General features: G+C 45.0%; 1 protein-coding gene across 1 annotated transcript in view; it reads right to left on the bottom strand.

The window, feature by feature from the left end:
• Positions 1–25,000, bottom strand: part of LOC110485710 (glutamate receptor ionotropic, NMDA 2B) — a 126,740-nt gene that overhangs the window by 37,721 nt on the left and 64,019 nt on the right. The window contains exons 4-6 of the mRNA XM_036940350.1: positions 13,370–13,513; positions 10,904–11,174; positions 10,376–10,568 (exon numbers count right to left, since the gene is read on the bottom strand). Coding sequence (XP_036796245.1) covers positions 10,376–10,568; positions 10,904–11,174; positions 13,370–13,513 — 608 coding nt within the window. The remainder of the gene's footprint in view (positions 1–10,375; positions 10,569–10,903; positions 11,175–13,369; positions 13,514–25,000) is intronic.

Genomic DNA, 25,000 nt, shown 5'->3' with positions numbered 1-25,000 from the left:
GCCAATACCCCCTCCTCATTCGAATAGAAAAAAAGAGCCATCAAATTTTACAACCATCTAAAAACAAGTGACCCTAAAACATTCCATCACACAGCTCTACAATGTCAAGAGATGAAACCAGAGAAGAGTCCCCTCAGCCAGCTGGTTCTGGGGCTCAGTTCACCAACCCAAACCAACCCCATAGAGCCTCAGGACAGCACTCAGCCAGCTGGTTCTGGGGCTCAGTTCACCAACCCAAACCAACCCCATAGAGCCTCAGGACAGCACTCAGCCAGCTGGTTCTGGGGCTCAGTTCACCAACCCAAACCAACCCCATAGAGCCTCAGGACAGCACTCAGAAAATCTGGCCCAACCAAATCATCACAAAACAAAAATATAAATATATCACCTATTGGAAAGACACCACAAGAAAATCTAAGTAAACTTCAATGCTATTTGGCTCTAAACAGACAGTACATGGTGGCAGACTATCTGACCACTGTGACTGATAGAAAACTGAGGAAAACATTGACTAGGTACAGACTCAGTGAGCACAGTCTGGCTATAGAGACCGGTCATCACAGACAAACCTGGCTGCCCAGAGAGTACAGCCTGTGCTCACTCTGCTCCAGGGGAGAGGTAGAGACAGAGCAGCATTTCCTATTACACTGTGACAAATACTCAGACCTGAGAGAATATTTCTTTCCGAAAATTATAATTCAATACAAAGAATTTGAAACTATAAAAGATTTTAAAAAATTAAAATATTTATTGGGTGAAAAGCCTAAATGTGCAGTTTTGGCAGCCAAATATGTGTCCTCCTGCCACAACCTGAGGGAGAGCCAGTGAAAAGTGCAAAGTAATGCCGATAATATTTCCCATCTTGTTTTGTTTTGTCTTTCATACCACGTCATGTGTCTTCTCAGTCATGTTGACACTGGTCTACTACCATAGCTTTAATGTATTGTTGTTCTCATTGATATTGTTGTTGTAGTTGTTGTTAATGGTTATCCCATGTCCACTACTACTATTATTATTGCTGTTGGTCCCACCATTTATTTATATATAAATATATATATATATATTTTATATATAAATATATATTTTTATTTTATTTTTCGATATGTGTACTTTGACACTGTAAGTAATACTGAACTTGCCATGTCAATAAAGTCAATTGAATTGAATTGAATTGAATTGAGAGAGATGAATGAATGTTTATGTATGAATAATATGTCACATCTATATAGTAAATATGGACAAATTATTTGGAGAAGGAGAGAGAGCAGGAAGGGGGAGAGAGAGAAGTTGTGACAGAGACAGACAGAGGTAAACAGAAAGAGGTTATGAGAGAGGCAGAGAGAGAGAGACAGAGCGACAGAGAGAGAGAGAGGTTATGAGAGGCAGCAAGAGAGAGAAATATAGCGACAGAGACAGAGAGAGAAAGAGAGTGACAGAGAGAGAGCGAGAGACATATGTTTCCCATGCCAATAAAGCCCTTTGAATTGAACTGAATTGAGAAAGACAGAGAGAGAAACAAAGACAGAGTAGCCGTGTGTAGTAGAGTTGAAAGATAGGAGATAACTAGTCTGATAGGGAGAGTGTCAGGGAAGAGGAGGTGCTGGCGGCTGCTTTCCACACACACAATGCTTTCTAGAGGGAGAGAGAGGAGTGGAATGGAGGGCCTTCCGATTCAACTTCAGCTAATTGAAAGAGCTTTTTGGCAGGAATGGACTGCATAAGAGCAGAGGAGCGAACGGTGCTGATAATGAGAAGCAGAAAGAAAGGAGGAAACGAGAGTGAATGAAAGAAAGAGAGATTGGAAAGTGGGAACGAGGTAGAGGAAACGGACAAAGAGAGAGACTGAAAAGGTGATAAAGGGTAACATAAAAGAGTGAAAATTAAAAAGGAAAGATAGAAACCACAAAAGCGAAACCACAAAAGCGAGAGACAGAAAGATAGGGATGGGTTCTCTCATCCAGTTCTATAGGGTTCTATCAAAAGGAGAGTACATTTTAACTCAATAGCCCAAAAGCACAATGAAATAGTCCACTAAATACATCTCTACCCCAATAAAAAGGACAATGATTTATTAGCCAACAAAATTATGGCTGTATTCTCTCATTCTATACCCCCAGTCAGCCCTGAGATGAAGAGATGAGATTGGTTGGTGTGTGTGTGTGTGTGTGTGTGTGTGTGTGTGTGTGTGTGTGTGTGTGTGTGTGTGTGTGTGTGTGTGTGTGTGTGAGTGTGTGTGTGTGTGTGTGGCAACCATTTAGAGCTTCTATGATGCAGTCCTTGCCTAAAACAGCCTGAGGTAAAACCACTTTATCGGTGAAATAGGATGAGAAAAACATGCCATACGTACTACACGCATGAGAGACCTGCAGGAGTGTTAGACCACCGTGGGCACCACATACTTTACAGTAGAGTGTAGTACAGAGATGTGTGTGTTGTGTTTCGTGTTTTCGTGCGTGCGTGCGTGCGTGTGTTTGTGTGTGTGTAGAGCACAGGAATAGAAACACAATATCTAGATACTAAGGTTGTCACGCCTGCTCCCGCTCCCCCTCCCTGGAGCTAGAGGGCACCAGGCTACCCTTCTTTACACACACCTGCCACCATCATTACTCGCAGCAGTGCTCATTGGACTCACCTGGACTCCTTCACATTGTTGATTACCCCCTGTATATCTGTCTGTTCCTCGGTAGTGTTCCCTGTGTCTGCATCTATTGTTGTTATGTGTTCCTGTCCAGACGCTGTTCCTGTTCTGTTTCATGTCCGTCAGTTACTAAACCTTCACTTCCTGTACCTGCTTCTCATCTCCTGCGTCGATCCTTACAGAATGTGGACATCATTACAAGAAGCATCAGGGAATTTTCAGGGTTTGATTTTGTTGGTGACGTTGGACCCGGGGGCCGTCGCCGATGGAACCGGGGGTGCCTAAGCTGGCTTGTTGGGCTGTCATGCCCTAGCTGGCTCGAGAGGTTTCCTTGTCCCGGTTGGCTCGGCAGGTTCCCATCCCACGTCATGCTTCAGCCGGCTCGTCGGGCTCCTATGCCTCCGCCGGCCCATGAGTTTTCTTGTTTTGTTGGTGACGTCAGGCTTGGATTCCACCGCTGATGGAACCTGGGGTGCCTAAATTGGCTCTTCGGGCTGTCACGCCCAAGCTGGCTCGAGAGGTTTCCTTGCCACGGTTGGCTTGGCAGGTTCCCATCCCACGTCATGCTTCAGCCGGCCCATAGAGTTTCTACACCACAGCGGAATCGTCAGGCTGTTACGCCTCATTCGGCCCGTCCAGCTCGCCCAGGTGAGACGCTGGCGCACCTCCCGCTCCCCCTCCCTGGCGCTCGAGGGCGCCAGGCTACCCGTCATCATGCGCACCTGTTACCATCATTACGCGCAGCTGCGCTCATTGGACTCACCTGGACTCCCTCACTTTGTTGATTGCTCCTGCATATAAGTCTGCTCCTCTGTGTTGTTCCCTGTAGTAGCATTGTTTGTCGCGTTGTTTATGTCCAGATGGTGTTCTTGTTCCATTGCTTGTCTGTCTATATTAAACCTTCACTCCCTGTACCTGCTTCTCATCTCCTGCGTCGATCCTCACAAAGCTCACTTGAAAGGATGTAATATGTTATACTGAGTGACCGACGGAAAGGAAACGTACAGTTATTCACTATAACTACTGTTCCCTGAAGGAGGGACGAGGTACAACATACTATGGAGAGTCAATGACCAGTCATATTCACCTGAAGAACTGAAATCACACCCAACGGGACAATCACACCCAGGGTTCGCATTAATTTCCTCAATTCAGTACTGCTCTTCAGCGAGCCCAAACCCCTTGACAGCGTGGGGGCAAATACATTATACCTAGTTCCCTCCTTCAGGGAACAGTAGTTATATTCATAACTGCACGTTTATTTTCAGTCGGTCACTTGGGGACATACAATCATGCCCCAAGCCGGCTAAGAGTGTACCAAACTAGGTGGCCCACGGTAGGCCAAGCACACACAGGTTCCACCGGCTCCAAAAAAGGGTTATAGAAGCCACCTTTTCTCGAATACTTACCCGAGAAGCCTGAACTGTCAGAGCCTCATGAGGCCCCATATAAATCAAATCAAGATCAAATAAAATGTTATTAGTCACATGTGCCGAATACAACAGAATACAACCTTACAGTGAAATGCTTACTTACGAGCCCCTAAACTACATAAGGGATGCGAGTGACATTACACATATGGTTGATAAGGATCTCCATATTGCAATTGTACGGTCCCTTACAAGAGGCCTCAGGTCGTCCCCCAGGGCTCGGTCTTCCGGGAAGTCATCGAATAAAGTCTCTCGGACATTTGGTTTCCTTTTCATAACATTTTTACATTTTCATCATTTTTTCGCTGTATTGTAAAATTCCACCAGATGGCGACTGGCTGCTTATTGCAAATGGTCAAAACATCACCAAATGGACATGGGCGTTTCTCCCAAATGGAAAAGACTTCGAAAATGAAACTCGGTGAGCACAGGTTTGGCCAAATGGGCTTTATGCCCAGAAACAAGATGGTGTCGAGGCCTCAATGCTTTTTAAGTTGAGGCCCATTTTCTGGGATTAAAGGTCAAAAACGGTAATACAGCGCTAATTTGACCACTTCACGGCAAACTACAAAAACATACACGTGTAAGGAAAAAAAACCCCAGCCATTTATCTATCGTAATTTACGAGAAATAATTGAATGTCCGTTTGGTGATGGTTAAAGAAATGTTTTTTTTTCAAACAAGTTATAAATCCAGTTGTGGCGTGTTCTGTTAAGGCGGGTTTCGGAGCTCTACGTGATTTCTGTGATTTTCTGAACTCACGCACGCAAACACAGTCAATGGGGAGTGACACAGTGTGAGGCTTACAGACACATAGAGCCTATGTTACTTTCAGCTTCCTGTGACAACCGGCAGTGCCTTAAATTGGGGTCGTAGGGGGCTGCTTCGAAGGGTTAAAAAGGTCACATCTCTCCAAAATTTCATGTGTGATGAGGCAACCCTCATGAACTGTAAATCAGTCATTTCTCCCATCAGATGTACAAGAAAAACTCACACATACACAGCCAGGATGGAGTAACAGTGTGGGGCTTGCAGACACACAGAGCCTGCAATAGATACCGGTGTTCGCACCATCAAAGAACCGTCAGACCTAGAGCTCAGAAACTTTATATACATGTTCTAGAGCTTAAGTTGATAGTGCACAGTGAGTTATGTGGCTGTAGAAGGTTCTCAGCCTGAGAAACAGCCCTTTCTATTTTAAATTACTTCAATTCATTTTGAACATTGCGAAAATGGCGACATTTAGAAAAGTCCCAGAATCACAAGACTAGGTGCATTGAAACCGCCTCGGACCATAGAGACGGACCCTAGTTTCTGTCCAATAGTGCTTTCAGGGACCCCGTAGCAACGCCCAAAAAAAGTGCATTTTCAGCATAAATTAAGGTCGCTGCTCGGGCTCCGAATGACAGCTGGTGCTCTCATGCATGTTTCAGTGTTATTTGCCTCGAAGCGAGCACAGAAGTAGTTTAGCTCATCCGGTAGGCTCATGTCACTGGGCAGCTCTCGGCTGTGCTTACCTTTGTAGTCTGTAATGGTTTGCAGGCCCTGCCACATCCGACGAGCATCAGAGCCGGTGTAGTACGACTCGATCTTAGTCTGTATTGACGCTTTGCCTATTTGATGGTTCATCGGAGGGCATAGCGGGACTTCTTAAAAGCTCCAGGGTCCCGCTCCTTGAAAGCGGCAGCTTTAGCTCAGTCCAGATGTTGCCTGTAATCCATGGCTTCTGGTTGGTGTATGTACGTACAGTCACTGTGGGGACAACTCTACCTCAGGCGAGCAATGGCTTGAGACTTCCTTAGATATCATGTACCAGCTGTTGTTTACAAAAATACTTAGACCGCCGTCCCTTGTCTTACCAGACGCCGCTGTTCTATCCTGCTGGTACATCGTATAACCAGCCAGCTGTATGTTGATATTGTTGTCGTTCAGCCACGACTCCGTGAAGCATATAGGGAACCAGAACCTGCTGCAACTTGGCTATGAGCACTGCCATGCTGCCACTGCAGTCCATAAACCCCACAGTTCTAAGAACAATACTTACCTTGTGAGCCTGAAAAATCAGAACTCGTACAAGGAACCGCATGTCCAAAACAACAGAACCCCTGTTGTGATTTGGTGAAGCGCCAATGCATGCTACATAGCAGGTCCACAGACTTCAATGGTTCAAACGGAGGCTCGCACAGAGTGTCCAGGACCAAAGCCAGGTCTCAGATCGGTGCCACTCAGACACTGGTCTGAGCCAACGCACACCTTTCAGGTACCGCACCCCCAGAGGATGAGACCACTGGGTAGTGCTGTCAATCCCTACATGACACACCGAGATGGCTGCCATATATACCTCCAATGTGAAAAAGGCCCTGCTCAAAAAGTTATTGCAAGAACATCAAAATGTCCACCAAAGAGCTTTGAAAAGGAGAAACTCCTTTAACCGGACACCAACACTCAAACGCACGCCACTTATATGTATACAACCCTCTCGTAGAGTGTGTGACGCGCCAACTGTACAGTCATAATCACGTTCAAGAGTAAACCCCTAGTTCCCCGTCAAATTCAACCTTTCAGGGGCCAAACCAACTGATCCCATATATGTGGTCGTGGGTGCCAAACTCTCCCATCTGCCTGGGACAATAGATCCCGACTACACGGAACCCTCCACGGGTCCCAGCCCAACAGGCGCATGATCACCGGGAACCAGGGTTGTCTGGGCCAATGGGGACACACAACAATCAACAACAGACCCTTCTGAAAGACCCTCCCCACGGTGGCTTGAATCAGATGCATTGGAGGAAACGCATACCGCAGGGTACGAGGACACTGATACGCCAAAGCATCCGTTCCCAAAGGAGCGCCCAGATCCCTCATTGAGAAGAACAGACAACAATGTGCATTTTCTTGCGATGTTTAAGATCTAAGTTCGCCATGCTGATCCGGTCCCATATCTGGGGAACCACCGAGGGGTGCAGTCTCCACTTTGTAGAGATAAGACATCAACATCAACTGTTCAGATGAGTCGGTGGGAATCAAGCCTTTATGATGGAATTTCTGCAAAGAAACCAATACTAAAGGACACAAACAATAAGAAGAGACTTGCTTGGGCCAAAAAAACACTAGCAATGGACATTAGACTGGTGGAAATCTGTCCCGAGGACTGATGAGTCCAAATGTGAGATTTTTGGTTCCAACCGCTGTGTCTTTGTGAGACACAGAGTAGGTGAACGGATGATCTCCGCATGTGTGGTTCCCAGCGTGAAGCATGGAGGAGGAGGAGGTGTGATGGTGGTGCTTTGCTGTAACACTGTATGTGATTTATTTAGAATTCAAGGCACTCTTAACCAGCATGGCTACCACAGCATTCCACAGCGATACACCACCCCATCTGGTTTGCACTTACTGGGACTATCATTTTTTTTCAACAGGACAATGACCCAACACACCTCCAGGCTGTGTAAGGGCTATTTGACCAAGAAGAAGAGTGATGGAGTGCTGCATCAGATGACCTGGCCTCCACAATCACCCGACCTCAACCCAATTGAGATGGTTTGGGATGAGTTGGACCACAGAGTGAAGGAAAAGCAGCCAACAAGTGCTCAGCATATGTGGGAACTCCTTCAAGACTGTTGGAAAAGCATTCCAGGTGAAGCTGGTTGAGAGATGCCAAGAGTGTGCAAAGCTGTCATCAAGGCAAAGGGTGGCAATTTTGAACAATCTAAAATCTAAAATATATTTTGATTTCTTTAACACTTTTTTGGTTACTACATGATTCGATATGTGTTATTTCATAGTTTTGATGTCTTCACTGTTATTATACAATGTAGAACATAGTACAAATAAAGAATAACCCTTGAATGAGTAAGTGTGTCCAAATGTTTGACTGGTACTGTATGTATAAGAGAAAATTACACACTTCCTCCCCTCCCCCACGCACGCACACACATATACACTTCTTCTCATCCCACACTTCTCCCCTCTCTCTGCTTCCCTAGCCATACACACCAATAAGCCCCATAGCAGCTCATCATCCAAAACCACTTCTGGCACATTTTCTCATTACACAAGACCTCCTGTTCTGTCCTCTCCTAAGTGGCAGGGAGGGAGAAACATGAGTGAACCCTCCAGTCAGAGGCTATATCCCCATGAGGTCAACCTGCCCCCGAAAACCAGCAGAGAATGTGATACACAGGCACGCATGCGCTCACATGCATACACACACAGACAGACACAGACATACATACAGACATAGACACAACACCACACTTCCTCCCCAAACAGAGAGTGTGAGTCACTGAGCCCCCCCTGCTGTAGTCCATCACTGTCTGACAGCATGGCATGCAAATCTAGCATTACACTATCTATCCTCCGGTGGCATGGATCCACCACGTTCCTGAGTCATGCACATAGGGCCTACAGGGCATAATGTCTGTTACTGGGGGGTTGGAGGGGTTGAGGGGGTGGTGGGGGGAAGGTTTTCCAGGAGTTAGGGGAGGAGTTGAGGGGTGAAAGGGGGAGGAAGGGGCAGCCAGGAGGGGGTTGGGAGGAGGGTAGGGGCATCCAAGCCATTTAATTATTCTCTTTTTTTTAATTATATGTTTCTGGGCTGATTCACTGAGTCATTCACTGCTATGTCAAATAGGACCTATATTATTAGTGTCTTATCATAAGTAAGGGGACTCTGCTCTGTGTGTGTGTGTGTGTGTGTGTGTGTGTGTGTGTGTGTGTGTGTGTGTGTGTGTGTGTCTGTGTGTGTGTGTGTGTCTGTGTGTGTGTGTGTGTGTGTGTGTGTGTGTGTGTGTGTGTGTGTGTAAGGTTTTGACAAGGGTCCCAGGTGTACTCCAGGAGGAAGATTGAATGCCAGGCCCTAACTACCAACTCTGGGTCTCAGTGACAGAACTCCGTTGGGGATTGAAATATTAATGGGTTTGTGTTATTTTATTCCTGTTGTTTGGAAGTTGCGATGAGGGACGTGTACGCATAACTGCATCTGATAAGAAAACAAATAAACATCCCAAAAATGTTATACTTTCACCCACCCAGGTTGCTTATCTCACACACACACACACACACACACACACACACACACACACACACACACACACACACACACACACACACACACACACACACACACACACACACACACACACACACACACACACACACACACACACACACACACACACACACACACACACACACACACACACACACACACACACACACACACACACACACACACACACACACACACACAACAACCCACATATTCCAATCCACAATCCAAACCAACCACAAAAAATACAATTATGTTTATTTTTAGAAAAGGAACGTGGAGGATTGAGAGGGGAAAGGCATTTGTACAAGTATATATTGTCTAATAAGAGCAGCATTAATAATCCCCAACCCTTATTCGACTGTACATGTAACTCAATCAGTAACCCAACAACAGTGCTAGAGGAAGGGAGTCTAACACACACTCCCACAAAACACACATACACAGACACACACCTCCTAACCTCCTACTGTTCTTTGGACCTCTTTTAATTTAATCATTTTGTCCCCAAGCATTCAATTAGTCACAGAATCTATGAACAATGCAGGCACTAAAAGCAAAGCCCTATGAAGTTAAATGGAGATTAATTATTCATGTACTGAGTGTACTGTAATGTTCTGTACTGTAATGTTTTGTACTGTAATGTTCTGTACTGTAATGTTCTGTACTGTAATGTTCTGTACTGTAATGTTCTGTACTGTAATATTCTGTACTGTAATGTTCTGTACTGTAATATTCTGTACTGTAATGTTCTGTACTGTAATGTTCTGTACTGTAATGTTCTGTACTGTAATGTTCTGTACTGTAATGTGTCAGATAACAAAACAAGTAAATGAAGAAAGAGAAATGTGTTTTCTTTCATGATTACTGTGGTTAATGGTAAGATAAGACAAAGGCTGTTGTAGAAGACTGCACATATCCACCTCTTCAGGTTCTGCTGGGATGACTAAACAGAGGACAATGTTCCTCAAAGGTCTGTGTGTGCATATGTGTGTGAGTGTGTGTATGTGCATGGGTATTGTATGTGTGTCTAGGTGTGTGTGTACTATAAGGAAAAGGCTATATGGACACTCCTGACCTGCAAACCGATATTTCATTTCAGAATTGGCTAACATTTGGTTAGGGTCAGGGTTAAGGGTTTGGTTAAGGTAAGTGTCCGTTTTAGATTATGGTTAGTCGTTTTGCAGGTCAGTAGCGCCCTTATAGTCTCTACCATACTATACCCTATGTTTCTACCCCCACATCTAGGGCACTCACTTGAGCACTTCATTGGAGTTGCCTTGTTTAGAGCCCTTCTTGTTAGGGGTCTCGTTGCAGCCTGACTTGAGCAGCGTGTGTTGCCCCCGGTCCAGCATCATGGTGGAGGTCGCCATGGCGATGACAGCCACTGCATCCCGCACCCGAGCCTCCAAACTGTAGTCCCATTCGTCATACGACACCGAAATTAGCCCTGAGAGAAGGAGAGAGCGAGAGAGAGAGAGGGAAAAATAGAAGAAAATGGGGGGGTAGGGGAAGATGTGGAAGGATGAGGGGTGAAAAGGTGGGAGGTGGAGAGAGGTTAAGAGAGCCATCTCAAATAACAGAGGTGCCACATGAATTACAAACTGGTTTGTAATCCCAAAATCCAACACCCTTCATAGCTGAGTTCACCCAGAGTAGGATGAAGTTTCCCAGAAGATCAGTTTTGTATTTTCCGTTTAGGAGAATAAACGGCTCCTGGATCAGTATGCACCTTAACTTTTTACCCTTCTCCTGACCCCCATTCTAACCCCATCCAGTAACTACCTGTGGGAAACACGGCGGGGACATTATCGGCGTCGCCGGCCACTAGCGATGGTACGATCCAGGTATACCCGTATCCCGTCAGTCCCACAGAGTTTGCCACCTCAAAGATGGTGTAAGCCTCCTCCTTGGTGCAGTAAAGCAGGTAGACAGGGCTCTGCAGCTTCTTCATCTGGTTCTGGATCTTAGCGTCTCCGTCATCCACAGACATGTCCAACAGGAGGACTTCTTCTAGCTCCCAGCCCACAAAACTGTTCTCTATGGTGCTCCGGATCTATGGTGGGGGAGAGGGAAAGGGGGGTGGGGGGAGAGGAGAGAGGGAGGAGAAGGAAGAAGAGAGAGGGGAGGAGGAGGTAGAATAGTGAGGGAGGATGAGGAAAAGAAGAGGAGAGAGGGAGGAGGAGAAGGAGGAGGAAGACGAGGAAAGAAAAGTATTGACTGTTCTGTTCCAATATCCACACAAGAAACACCACTTGAAAAGTAAACAGCTTGTTTGTCTGTCAGTCTTTCTGGCTCCTCTCTTGGGTTTAGCTGTGCAGGTGTAAGACTAGTAGTGTGCCAGTTCAGCTCTAGTACTTGAGCTTTTAAAAAAACTATATATTTATTTTTCTACCTTAATTTAACTAGGCAAGTCAGTTAAGAACAAATTCTTATTTTCAATGACTGCCTAGGAACAGTGGGTTAACTGCCTGTTCAGGGGCAGAATGACAGATTGTCAGCTCGGGGGTTTGAACTTGCAACCTTCCGGTTACTAGTCCAACGCTCTAACAACTAGGCTACCCTGCCACCCCTTTAGGTCCTGGCTGTTTTCTAAAGAATGCTTTCAAGACAAAGGGAAAGGACAACAGGTTGGGTGTGGGGCATCACTCATAGGAACAACAGGTTGTGTGTGGGGCATCTCTCATAGGGGTTTCATAGGAACAACAGGTTGTGTGTGGTGCATCTCTCATAGGGGTTTCATAGGAACAACAGGTTGGGTGTGGGGCATCTCTCATAGGGGTTTCATAGGAACAACAGGTTGTGTGTGGGGCATCTCTCATAGGGGTTTCATAGGAACAACAGGTTGTGTGTGGGGCATCTCTCATAGGGGTTTCATAGGAACAACAGGTTGGGTGTGGGGCATCTCTCATAGGGGTTTCATAGGAACAACAGGTTTGGTATGGGGCATCTCTCATAGTGTTTTCATAGGAACAATGATGAATAAGATATAGAAACAGGAGAAAATGGATGCCATTTTTAAAATACTTTGCTTGGAGTACCAGATGTGCAGGGTTTGAACATGAGACTTTTCTTTTAGTTCATTGCAAAAGGCAAGCTCAGCCAAAGTACACTACATGACCAAAAGTATGTGGACATCCGCTCGTGGAACATCTCATTCCAAAATCATGGGCATTAATATGGAGTTGGTCCCCCTTTGCTGCTATAACAGCCTCCACTCTGAAATCTAGGCTTTCCACTAGATATTGGAACGTTGCTGTGGGGACTTGCTTCCATTCAGGCACAAGAGCATTAATGAGGTCGGGCACTGATGTTGGGCGATTAAGCCTGGCTCGCAGTCGGTGTTCCAATTCATTCCGATGGTTTTTGGTGGGGTTGAGGTCAGGGCTCTGTACAGGCCATTCAAGTTATTCCGCACCGATCTCTAAAAGCCATTTCTGTATGGATCTTGCTTTGTGCACAGGGCATTGTCATGCTGAAACTGGAAAGCGCCATCCCCAAACTGTTGCCACAAATTTGGAAGCACAGAATCATCTAGACTGTCATTGAATGCTGTAGCGTTATGATTTCTCTTCACTGGAACTAAGGAGCCCGAAACATGAAAAACAGCCCGAGAACATTATTCCTCCTCCACCAAACTTTACAGTTGGCATTATGCATTCGGGCAGGTAGCGTTCTCCTGGCATCTGCCAAATCCAGATTAATCCGTCGGACTGCCAGATGGTGAAGCGTGATTCATCACTGCAGAGAACGCGTTTCCACTGCTCCAGAGTATAAATGGCGGCAAGCTTTACACCACTCCAGCCGATGCTTGGCATTGCACATAGTGATCTTAGGCTTGTGTGCGGCTGCTCGGCCATGGAAACTCATTTCATGAAGCTCACGACGAACACTTCTCGTGCTGACGTTGCTTGCAGAGGCATTTTGGAACTCAGTAGTGAGTGTTGCGGAGGACAGACGATTTTTACGCGCTGCTCGCTTCAGCTCTCTGAACTGACCTTTTGGAAAGGTGGCATCCTACGACGGTGCCACGTTAAAAGTCACTGAGCTGTTCCGTAAAGCCATTCTACTGCCAATGTTTGTCTATGGAGATTGGAATGCTGTGTGCTCGATTTTATACACCTGTCAGCAATGGGTGTGGCTGAAATAGCCAAATCCACTAATTTGAAGGGGTGTCCACATACTTTTGTATATATAGCATATTTGAACTGATTTCCAATAGTATTTGAACCCAGGTCTGGTCTGCCTCACTTTGTTGACAAAGTCCTGGTATCCGGGGTAGTAGGTGGTGACGATGGAGAAGATGTACCAGTCGTATTCCTCCATGATCTTCAGCATGATGGAGGCCTGCTGCTCTATGGACGGGCCAAACTGGAAGAACATGGAGTGGTCGTCCTGCAAACACGGGGAAGAGAGAGAAGAGCGAGAGGGAAGACAGAAGAACGGGACGTCAGGTCAACGGTCAAACGGAAATGAGATGTAAAGGAGGATAGTACACGTACAGCACATGGGGCGGCCACACACACAAACAACATCTGGAGACTCAAGGGAGGTCCAAGGGGCGATGTTGTTCAGTCACCCATGAGGACGTGATGGTTGAGATGCATTATTTATGGAACTAAGGGACTGGAGGGGACATCAGAGGAACTGTATGAAGAGGTCACACCCAGCATCAGCTGAACGTCAGGGGTCTATTTGTGTTCATGAGTTTGTCAGTGGGGGAGTGTGTGTATGATTACTAGTGAGTGAGTGTGAGCGAGATTGTGAGTGTGCGTGTGTGTGTGTGTGTCCTCACAAGGATAGTAAAACAAGGAAAATTCTGATAAGTGGGGACATCTCACCGGTCACCACAAGGAAAAAGGCTATTTTAGGTTTAGGGGTTAGGTTTACGGTTAGGGTTAGGGTTAGAATTAGGGTTAGTGGTTAGGGTTTAAGGTTAGGTTTAGGGGTTAGGGAAAATAGGATTTTGAATGGGAATCAATTGTTTGGTCCCCACAAGGATAGTAAAACAAACATGTGTGTGTATGTGTGTGTGTGTGTGTGTGTGTGTGTGTGTGTGTGTGTGTGTGTGTGTGTGTGTGTGTGTGTGTGTGTGTGTGTGTGTGTGTGTGTGTGTGTGTGTGTGTGCGTGTTTGTGTGTGTGTGTGTGTGTGTGTGTGTGTGTGTGTGTGTGTGTGTGTGTGTGTGTGTGTGTGCGTGGGTGTGTGTGTGCGTGTGTGCATGTGTGCGTGTGTGTGTGTGTGAGCATTGTGCGTGAATCTGCTCATATGTACAGTGGGGTTTGAAATGATTGACACAAAGATAAGAAAACATTACTGTATAAAATAAATGATTCAAATACTGAGCTGTACTGTATGCTACACAAATGGAAAAGTATATTATTTTATACTAATACAATTGCTCAGAGAAATAGATGCAGTTTTTTTTCTCAAAAAGGCAGGAGTCAATATTACTGACACCCCTGTTTTCAATACCTCACCTTACAAGGATAATGGCACTAAGCCTTTTCCCAAAATGTTTAATGAGTTGGAGAACACATTGGGATGAATCTTAAACCATTCCTCTTCCAGGAAGACAATAACACCAAGCATACATAAAAATCCACAAAATAAATGGTTAACTGGCCACATAATCAACTTTTTGCAATAGTTATGTCAGTTTCCAGACTTGAAACCAATTGAAAATGTGGTTTGATTTGAGGAGGACAATCCTGTAAAACGCAGACGAAGGATATCAATGACCTGGAAGGATCTGGAAGGATTCTGTATGGATCCCTCCCAATGTGTTCTCCAACTCATAAAACATTTTAGAAAAAGGCTCAGTTACGTTATCCTCCCAAGATGAGGTATATGAAGGTATTGAAAACAGGGTTGTCAATCATTTGTAACCCTACTTTTTCAAGACAAAAAAATGATTACTTGTTGAACAAAATCTCTTTCACTGAGCAACTGTATAAGTATAAAATAATGTTTTTTTTAGCATACAATATAGCACAGTATTTAAATTATTCATTTTATATAGTCATTTTTTCTAATCTTAATCAAGGGTGTAACGTTGGTCCCCACCGTACGTGTACACAGTGAGTGAGTGAGTGAGTGAGTGAGTGAGTGAGTGAGTGAGCGAGCGATACCGTTAGTTTGTGAATGAATATGTGTGACGTCCATACGATATCTGCATGTTCCCGTGTGCAAGCAAGCATGGCCTGCCTATGTGACAGCTCTGTATGTGACTCTGTGTGTATGGGCGTGTCCATAGGTTGTGGCTCCATGTTACTCCTGCAGCAGGCTGTGCTGAACTCTCCCTGGCTCAGGTCTACTCGCTCCACTCCACATCAAAGCCCACTTCCCGCCCTGTTACATCTCCCACCTCCCCCACAGGGACAGATATGGCTTGATCCGTTACCTAGCTTCTGCTTTGATGAGGTAATCACATTCCATGTCAATGGGGGACGGAAGTGTGGAAGTAGAATAGGGGAGGTTGGGGGATTAATCCTGAAGCGTTGACAGTCAGGAGACACTTCACTTGAAATAACTGTGTTAAAATAATATGCTTGTGCGCAGACGCTCCCTTAAACTCTAACCTTTCTATTGAAACCCGTTGCTATTTTGACTACGTTCCATATGTTCTGAGGGTCATATACATTTCTAAGGTGAGTGTTATTGTATGTATGCTGTGTTTGTCCCTTCCCATAACTTCCTGTCAATCAACCGCAAATCCACGGCAGCCATTGACTCCTCTTGATCCTCCACGTTTCTCAATCTATCCTGAGCCCTAATCTCTCCTCTTCACACCTTTACACACTTCTCTCTCTATTCTCTCTCTGTCCTACATTATTCATCACTGTGCGGATACAGATATAATTTAATTTGAAGACTTTTTTCCGCTCTTTTCCTCTATCATTCTATTCTCTCTTTTCGTTCTCTTTCTCTCTATCTCAAATGTCATTCACTTGGATCAGCAGACACCTATTCCATTATTCATAGAATAACAGCTAATCAGTCTAATGTTCTCTTTAATATCCTCATCAATTCACACGTTTTTATTCTCCTAATGGAATTAGTCTGTCAGTGTTTTTTTTACTCTTCGTGTTTATCTTCTTCACACCAGGTCCTAAAGCTCAATTAGCTCATGTCTGCGAGGTGCCAACCAGTGTCCTGCAGGGCCAGCAGGGTCAAACTGTCTCGCTCCTGCAGGGCCAGCAGGGTCAAACTGTCTCGCTCCTGCAGGGCCAGCAGGGTCAAACTGTCTCGCTCCTGCAGGGCCAGCGGGGTCAAACTGTCTCGCTCCTGCAGGACCAGCGGGGTCAAACTGTCTCGCTCCTGCAGGGCCAGCAGGGCCAAACTGTCTCGCTCCTGCAGGGCCAGCAGGGCCAAACTGTCTCGCTCCTGCAGGGCCAGCAGGGTCAAACTGTCTCGCTCCTGCAGGGCCAGCAGGGTCAAACTGTCTCGCTCCTGCAGGGCCAGCGGGGTCAAACTGTCTCGCTCCTGCAGGACCAGCGGGGTCAAACTGTCTCGCTCCTGAAGGGCCAGCAGGGTCAAACTGTCTCGCTCCTGCAGGGCCAGCGGGGTCAAACTGTCTCGCTCCTGCAGGACCAGCGGGGTCAAACTGTCTCGCTCCTGCAGGGCCAGCAGGGCCAAACTGTCTCGCTCCTGCAGGGCCAGCAGGGCCAAACTGTCTCGCTCCTGCAGGGCCAGCAGGGTCAAACTGTCTCGCTCCTGCAGGGCCAGCAGGGCCAAACTGTCTCGCTCCTGATCAGCGACCAAGTTGCATGTCCTGTCCACTCACATCAGTGTTCACTAGCCCTACTAACTGTGATGTGATGCCCAACACTTGTATGGGCCCTGGTTATAAGTGGTGCACAAAATAGGATAGAGGGTGCCATTATGGATGGAACCTATGAGTGAAGTGAGAGATGCTCAACGGATAAATGAATAAAAGAGAGCAGAGAAAGGACATTTTTCTTCGAGATGGAAAAATACCTATTATTGTAACTCTCTGAAGAGTATTGTTTGAATTTTGACATGCTTTTGTCGGCGTTGTGCTATGCGAGTTTGATTGTTCAGCGCGAAATCACGCGAGTGGACGCGTACATATTATGTGTTGTAGTGGCACCACTTCTGCTGCTACACAGCTGCATGTTGCAGACATTAGCTAAAGGAGGCTAGTAAAGTACAGTAGCTTAAATGACTCACTATCATCATTATCCCGTTGGTCATAAAGATGACAGCAACCAGCCTCAGTAGATATACAACACTGTAACCTATTGCATCTCCCTAAGGATTTGTAACGTACTGTACTGGGATGAAGCATAATATGTGAGTAACCCGTCTTTAACATAGTGACTCTAACACCTCAACCACTCCTCACATCAACCACTCTGCAACAAATGTATGAATATATGCAGAGTCTCTTATACAGAAAAGTGCTTCCATCTCTTCCTTCTTTGCAGGATGTCACTCGTTTCTATAAGATGTGCTGGGATGGGGAGCAGTGTTGAGGGCGGACTATTATTTAAACCTATTAAGACTCTGAAGTGTTGTGAGCTTGATTTATATCAGATCGTCACGGTGGCTTCGCCTGGCGTCGGCGGCGGAGCTGCCTGCTTCCTCTGCTGCGTCAATGTGTACTGTATGTGTACTGTGGTGTGTGTGTGTGTGTGTGTGTGTGTGTGTGTGTGTGTGTGTGTGTGTGTGTGTGTGTGTGTGTGTGTGTGTGTGTGTGTATGTGTGTGTGTGTGTGTGTGTGTGTGTGTGTGTGTGTGTGTGTGTGTGTGTGTGTGTGTGTGTGTGTGTGTGTGAGCAGTCTAAAGCGGGTCTGAAAGGATTTGGCAACTCATCTCCATGTCATGCCAATGAAAGCCTGTCTCCAATTAGATTTGCAGGGAGAGAACGACATATCAGCCCTCCGCTTAACAAGCCCTGGTGGGAGAGGATTGAGAGAGAGAGAGAGAGAGAGAGAGAGAGAGAGAGAGATAGAGAGAGAGAGAGAGAGAGAGAGAGAGAGAGAGAGAGAGAGAGAGAGAGAGAGAGGGAGAGAGAGAGAGAGAGAGAGATAGCGAGAGAGAAGGATAGAGAGGGGTGATGGATAGAGAGGGGTGATGAAAGAGAGAGAGAGAGGGGGAGGGAGTTGGCAGTTGGGGCTGAGTGAGAGATAGAGAGGAGTCTCAATTGAGAAAACAGGAAAAACCTAAGAACTCCCAGAGAGAGAGAGAGTAAGAACAAGAGATAGATTCACAAACACACACATTCACACATTGAAGTAGCAGCTGCGTTATAGTAGACACATCCTTTCCCTCCTCCTCTCTTTTTCCACTTCACTCCCCTCTTTCAATCCACCTTTTATCCTCTCACCCCTTCCAACTATCTTGCCTCTATCTGTCTTTCCTCTGTCTTTTCTCCATCTATCTATCTTCCCTCTGTCTTTCCTCTGTCTTTTCTCCATCTATCTATCTTCCCTCTGTCTTTCCTCTGTCTTTTCTCCATCTATCTATCTTTCCTCTGTCTTTTTTCTGTCTTTCCTCTGTCTTTCCTCCATCTATCTATCTTCCCTCTATCTTTCCTCTGTCTTTCCTCTGTGTTTCCTCCATCTACTTATGTTCCCCTTGTCTTCCCTCTATCTTCCCTCTGTCTTTCCTCTGTCTTTTCTCCATCTATCTATCTTCCCTCTGTCTTTCCTCTGTCTTTTCTCCATCTATCTATCTTCCCTCTATCTTTCCTCTGTCTTTTTTTCTGTCTTTCCTCTGTCTTTTCTCCATCTATCTATCTTCCCTCTGTCTTTCCTCTGTCTTTTCTCCATCTATCTATCTATCTTCCCTCAGTCTTTCATCTGTGTTTCCTCCATCTATCTATCTTCCATCTGTCTTTCTTCTGTGTTTCCTCCATCTATCTATCTTCCCTCTGTCTTTCCTCTGTCTTTTCTCCATCTATCTATCTTCCCTCTGTCTTTTTTTCTATCTTCCCTCTGTCTTTCCTCCATCTATCTATCTTCCCTTTGTCTTTTTTCTGTCTTCCCTCTGTCTTTTCTCTATCTTCCCTCTATCTTTCCTCTGTCTTTTTTTCTGTCTTCCCTCTGTCTTTTCTCTATCTTCCCTCTATCTTTCCTCTGTCTTTTTTTCTGTCTTTCCTCTGCCTTTCCTCTGTGTTTCCTCCATCTATCTATGTTCCCTTTGTCTTCCCTCTATCTTCCCTCTCTTTCCTCCATCTATCTATCTTCCCTCTGTGTTTCCTCCATCTATCTATCTTCCCTCTGTGTTTCCTCCATCTATCTATCTTCCCTCTGTGTTTCCTCCATCTATCTATCTTCCCTCTGTGTTTCCTCCATCTATCTATCTTCCCTCTGTGTTTCCTCCATCTATCTATCTTCCCTCTGTGTTTCCTCCATCTATCTATCTTCCCTCTGTGTTTCCTCCATCTATCTATCTTCCTTCTATCTTTCCTCTATCTTCCCTCTGTCTTTTCTCTATCTGTCCTTCCATATTTTCTCCCCAGCACGTTCATCCTGCTGTCAGTCTCGCTCTGTGGTTTAAGCTCACCATGCTTCATCATCAAATTTCTTCGCTAATCAAATACACACAGAGTTAATTCATCTAACATTCCTTGTTTAATTAGGAATGACCCTATTTTGAAGTCTTTCCTGTTGCGTCGCTTTTTCTTATGCACTTCATTTGAAGAACCCACAGTGTCTTGATTGAATTACTCCGCTATTTTTGGTCCAGGAAATGATTACACAGTTGCTCTCGTTTCATTTGCTGGGCAGCCAATAGACTAAGAACATGTGCATTCTATAAATGACGAGCTCTGGAAAATGGGGATGGCAATCATGGGAGCTAGATATAGAGTGCGGTAGGACATCGCAACAATTTTGTGAGCAGCACAATATAAAATCAAAAAGGACCTCAGCATCTCAAATCTCTAGCTCCAATCTCCGATGTCATTAACAAACTAGCAAAAAGTTTTCGCCCTTGTTGTGTGGCAATTAGCCACTCTCACAGTAAGAAGCTGTTAATGTTATGCGTAAATCACAAGCAAATCAATGTTTGACAAAAAGTGCAGGTTTTGTACTTTAGTCAACAAACTAGTACATCTTGTGGCTGCCAGGTAGCAGTCTCACAGAAGCTGTTCTGTTGGTCGCTTCAATGAATCCCAAAGAAACCATGTATGTACAGTAGTGTTTTGCGTATCTTACAGTCCATTAAAACGGACATTATAGAGTTATTTTTCCAGCATAATGTCCATTTTAACAGACTGTAAAATACACTGTGACCTTTATTATCAGCATGCTGAGGCCTGTCCTCACCACAGCCAGCAGGCTCTACCTCTGACCTCTGTGTGGGGAATATCATGTTGGTCACGTCACCAAACCCCCGTGGTCACAACCATCCTCCACACACACACAAACCATGGTCACAACTATCCTCCACACACACACAAACCATGGTCACAACCACGCACGCACACAATCACACACACACACACACGGAGGAGGTTAAACTCAGGTCATACAATATGACTGCTCATGCACTGGTTCTACAGCTTGGAAACATATTTACCTCTCTCTCTCTCTCTCATAACCTCTCTCTCTCTCTCTCTCACACACATCCCTCATTCAGCACAGGCTTTGGTATTCCAAATAAATTCATCTGAAAAGACCCTCAGCAAAAGACACACACACACACTCTCTCACACACACACACACACACACACACACACACACACACACACACACACACACACACACACACACACACACACACACACACACACACACACACACACACACACACACACACACACACACACACACACACACACACACACACACACACGGAGGAGGTTAAACTCAGGTCATACAATATGACTGCTCATGCACTGGTTCTACAGCTTGGAAACATATCTCTCTCTCTATCTCTCTATATATATATATCTCTGTCCCTCTCTATCTCTCTCTCTCACACACACACACAAACACATCCCTCATTCAGGGGGATTTACCATGCACGCATACTATATGTGCATGTAGTGCCGTACATTTACAGTGTGGCAAAAAGTATTTAGTCAGCCACCAATTGTGCAAGTTCTCCCACTTAAAAAGATGAGAGAGGCCTGTAATTTTCATCATAGGTACACTTCAACTATGACAGACAAAATGAGAAAAAAAATCCAGAAAATCACATTGTAGGATTTTTACTGAATTTATTTGCAAATTATGGTGGAAAATAAGTATTTGGTCAATAACAAAAGTTTATCTCAATACTTTAAATAATAAGCACCCCCCACACCATCTCTTCCATGCTTCACGGTGGGAACCACACATGTGGAGATAATCCGTTCACCTACTCTGCATCTCAGAAAGACACAGCGGACCGGACTCAACAGACCAAAAGGCAAATTTCCACAGGTTTAATATCTATTTCTCGTGTTTCTTGGCCCAAGCAAGTCTCTTCTTATTATTGGTGTCTTTTAGTAGTGGTTTCTTTTCTCCTCTGAACAGTTGACGTTGAGATGTGTCTGTTACTTGAACTCTGTGAAGCATTTATTTGGGCTGCAATTTCTGAGGCTGGTAACTCTAATGAACTTATCCTCTGCAGCAGAGGTAACTCTGGGTCTTCCTTTCCTGTGGAGGTCCTCATGAGAGCCAGTTTCATCATAGCGCTTGATGGTTGTTGCGACTGTACTTGAAGAAACTTTCAACGTTTTTTGACATTTTCCGCATTGACTGACCTTCATGTCTTAAAGTAATGATGAACTGTTGTTTCTCTTTGGTTGTTTGAGCTGTTCTTGCCATAATATGGACTTGGTCTTTAACCAAATAGGGCTATCTTCTGTATACCAACCCCTACCTTGTCACAACACAACTGATTGGCTCAAACGCATTAAGAAGGAAAGAAATTCCACAAATTGACTATTAACAAAGCACACGTGTTAATTGAAATGCATTCCTGCTGACTACTTTATGAAGCTGATTGAGAGAATGCCAAGAGTGTGCAAAGCTGTCATCAAGTCAAAGGGTGGCTACTTATAGATAAAATATATTTTGAATTGTTTAACACTTTATTGGTTATTTTGGTTAACACTTATTTCATAGTGTTGATGTCTTCACTATTATTCTACAATGTAGAAAATAGTCAAAATAAAGAAAACCCCTTGAATGAGTAGGTGTGTCCAAACTTTTGTCTGGTACTATACATGTAGACACATTCACATACTGCACTGTACAAACACACCCACGCAAGCAAACACACCCACGCAAGCAAACACACCCACGCAAGCAAACACACCCACGCAAGCAAACACACCCACGCAAGCAAACACACCCACGCAAGCAAACACACCCACGCAAGCAAACACACCCACGCAAGCAAACACACCCACGCAAGCAAACACACCCACGCAAGCAAACACACAGCAGAGTCCCCTTACTTATGTAAGACACTAATAATATAGGTCCTATTTGACATAGCAGTGAATGACTCAGTGAATCAGCCCAGAAACATATAATTAAAAAAAAAGGAATGACAGAAACTGATCAACTCATAGTTGATTTGAAATAGCAGGAATGATTTATCACCCTCTTCCCCAACATATTTCTTCCTCCTTCACCATCTTCTCCATGTCTGTTTCCCAACACCAGGTTCTGCTCTCAATAAACTGTTTAATAATGTGCTGAATATCTAATTAAAATAAATGACTATCACTTTGTGTTTCAAATTTACGTGTATTACACACACACATACACACTCCTGTGTGAGTGCACACGCACAAGCGCTTTTTTCCAAACCTCTCCTGGCAGGACTCACATCATGTCAGCCCTGGCAGGACTCACATCATGTCAGCCCTGGCAGGACTCACATCATGTCAGCCCTGGCAGGACTCACATCATGTCAGCCCTGGCAGGACTCACATCATGTCAGCCCTGGCAGGACTCACATCATGTCAGCCCTGGCAGGACTCACATCATGTCAGCCCTGGCAGGACTCACATCATGTCAGCCCTGGCAGGACTCACATCATGTCAGCCCTGGCAGGACTCACATCATGTCAGCCCTGGCAGGACTCACATCATGTCAGCCCTGGCAGGACTCACATCATGTCAGCCAAGCCCATTACATCCTGAAATACACTGAAATGGATTGACGGCGAGGGACATGGGGATGACAGATTAAAGGACAAGACCAGGACAGAGAGGCTGGTGTTCAGGACAGGAAGGAAGGGAGGAAGGAAGGAAGGAAGGAAGGGAGGGAGGGAGGGAGGGAGGGAGGGAGGGAGGGAGGAAGGAAGGAAGGAAGGAAGGAAGGAAGGAAGGAAGGAAGGAAGGAAGGAAGGAAGGAAGGAAGGAAGGAAGGAAGGAAGGAAGGAAGGAAGGAAGGAAGGAAGGAAGGAAGGAAGGAAGGAAGGAAGGAAGGAAGGAAGGAAGGAAGGAAGGAAGGAAGGAGAGTCTGGTTGAGACAGAGAAGAAAAAAGCCCAAGACAATGAGGAAAGGAGGTTGGAAGGATGGATAAGGAGAACAAGACCTTTGCACTCTGCGGTTAATGAAAACCTCCCGTCACGAGGAGTTGATTAAGCTTGTTAACAGTGGGAGAGCATGCTGGGTAATTAATCAATGACACATGGATGCGCTGCATGCTGATTGGTCCATTCCACCCCAGCCAATAGAGAGGAGCCACCTATACGTGACCCTGACTGAGCCCGAGATGGATAACTAACTACCGTGTGCTATAGTGCTTTCTCAGTTCCTCTTTCCTTGATTCCTTGTGTCCTCTCTCCTCGCCTCTTTCTCAAAACACATTGGAGGAGAAGGTCTTCATTTGAATGCTAAGCTAATGCAGTGTCACTATAGAAAGACTATACTGTAAATACACTGGCGTAATGAATAGAGTGACCGAGAAGAGAAAACAACAGTTTGTATAAAAGTATATCGTTGTATAAAAGCATATTGTGGTCCAGTGTGGCTCAGTTGGTAGAAAATGGAGCTTGCAACACCCGGGTTGTGGGTTTGATTCCCACGGGGGACCAGTAAGAAAAAAGTATGAAAATGTATGCACTGCACAATTCACTCTGGATAAGAGCATCTGCTAAATTACTAAAATGTAAATGTATCAATGTGTCCCTGGAGAATGTAAGGAAATGGGAGTGCATAATGTAGGATTTACTCTAGCCTTGATTTCCCATCAAAGATCAACCTCATGAGAAAATGGCCAGTGATTTTATGTGGGTGTTTCACTTCTGCCAAACACATGTGTGTGTGCTCGCTCTCTCCCTCAGACACCCCTCCTTCCCCTCTTCTCTCTAACAAGCACAGAGGGTTAGAGTGCAGAGTAGAGCCAAGCACAGAGTACAATGAGATACATGCGGTTCACAACCCTGTCAGTGCGTTTTTTGGCAAGTCTTGACTCCCATTTCCACTCCCTCTCCTCTCTCGCTCACTCCCTCTATTTGTCTCCTCTCAGCCTAACTCTGTCCGCCTCCACTTCATGCTGATTCCTCCCTTCATTCTGTTTTCCCTTCACTAATATCTCTCTCTCTCTCTGTCCATTAATCAGCATACTCTCTTTCATTCTCCAACTAACTCCTTCTGTCATCTACAGTATTTATTTAAAACACTCTCTCTGTCTCAATTCAATTTGAATTTGAATTTAAGGGGCTTTATTGGCATGGATAACATTTGTTTACATTGCCAAAGCAAGTGAAATAGATAATAAACAAAGTGAAATAAATAATACAAAAATAAAAGTAAACATTACACTCACAAAAGTTCCAAAAGAATAAAGACATTTCAAATGGTATAATATGTCTACAGTGTTGTAATGACGTGCAAATAGTTAAAGTACAAAAGGGGAAATAAATAAACATATAAATATGGGTTGTATTTACAATGGTGTTTGTT

The sequence above is a fragment of the Oncorhynchus mykiss genome, chromosome 13 (assembly GCF_013265735.2).
Source record: "Oncorhynchus mykiss isolate Arlee chromosome 13, USDA_OmykA_1.1, whole genome shotgun sequence".
Lineage (NCBI taxonomy): Eukaryota > Metazoa > Chordata > Actinopteri > Salmoniformes > Salmonidae > Oncorhynchus > Oncorhynchus mykiss.
The sequence above is the reverse complement of the archived record's forward strand: the minus strand, read 5'-3'. Positions and strand labels throughout refer to the sequence as shown.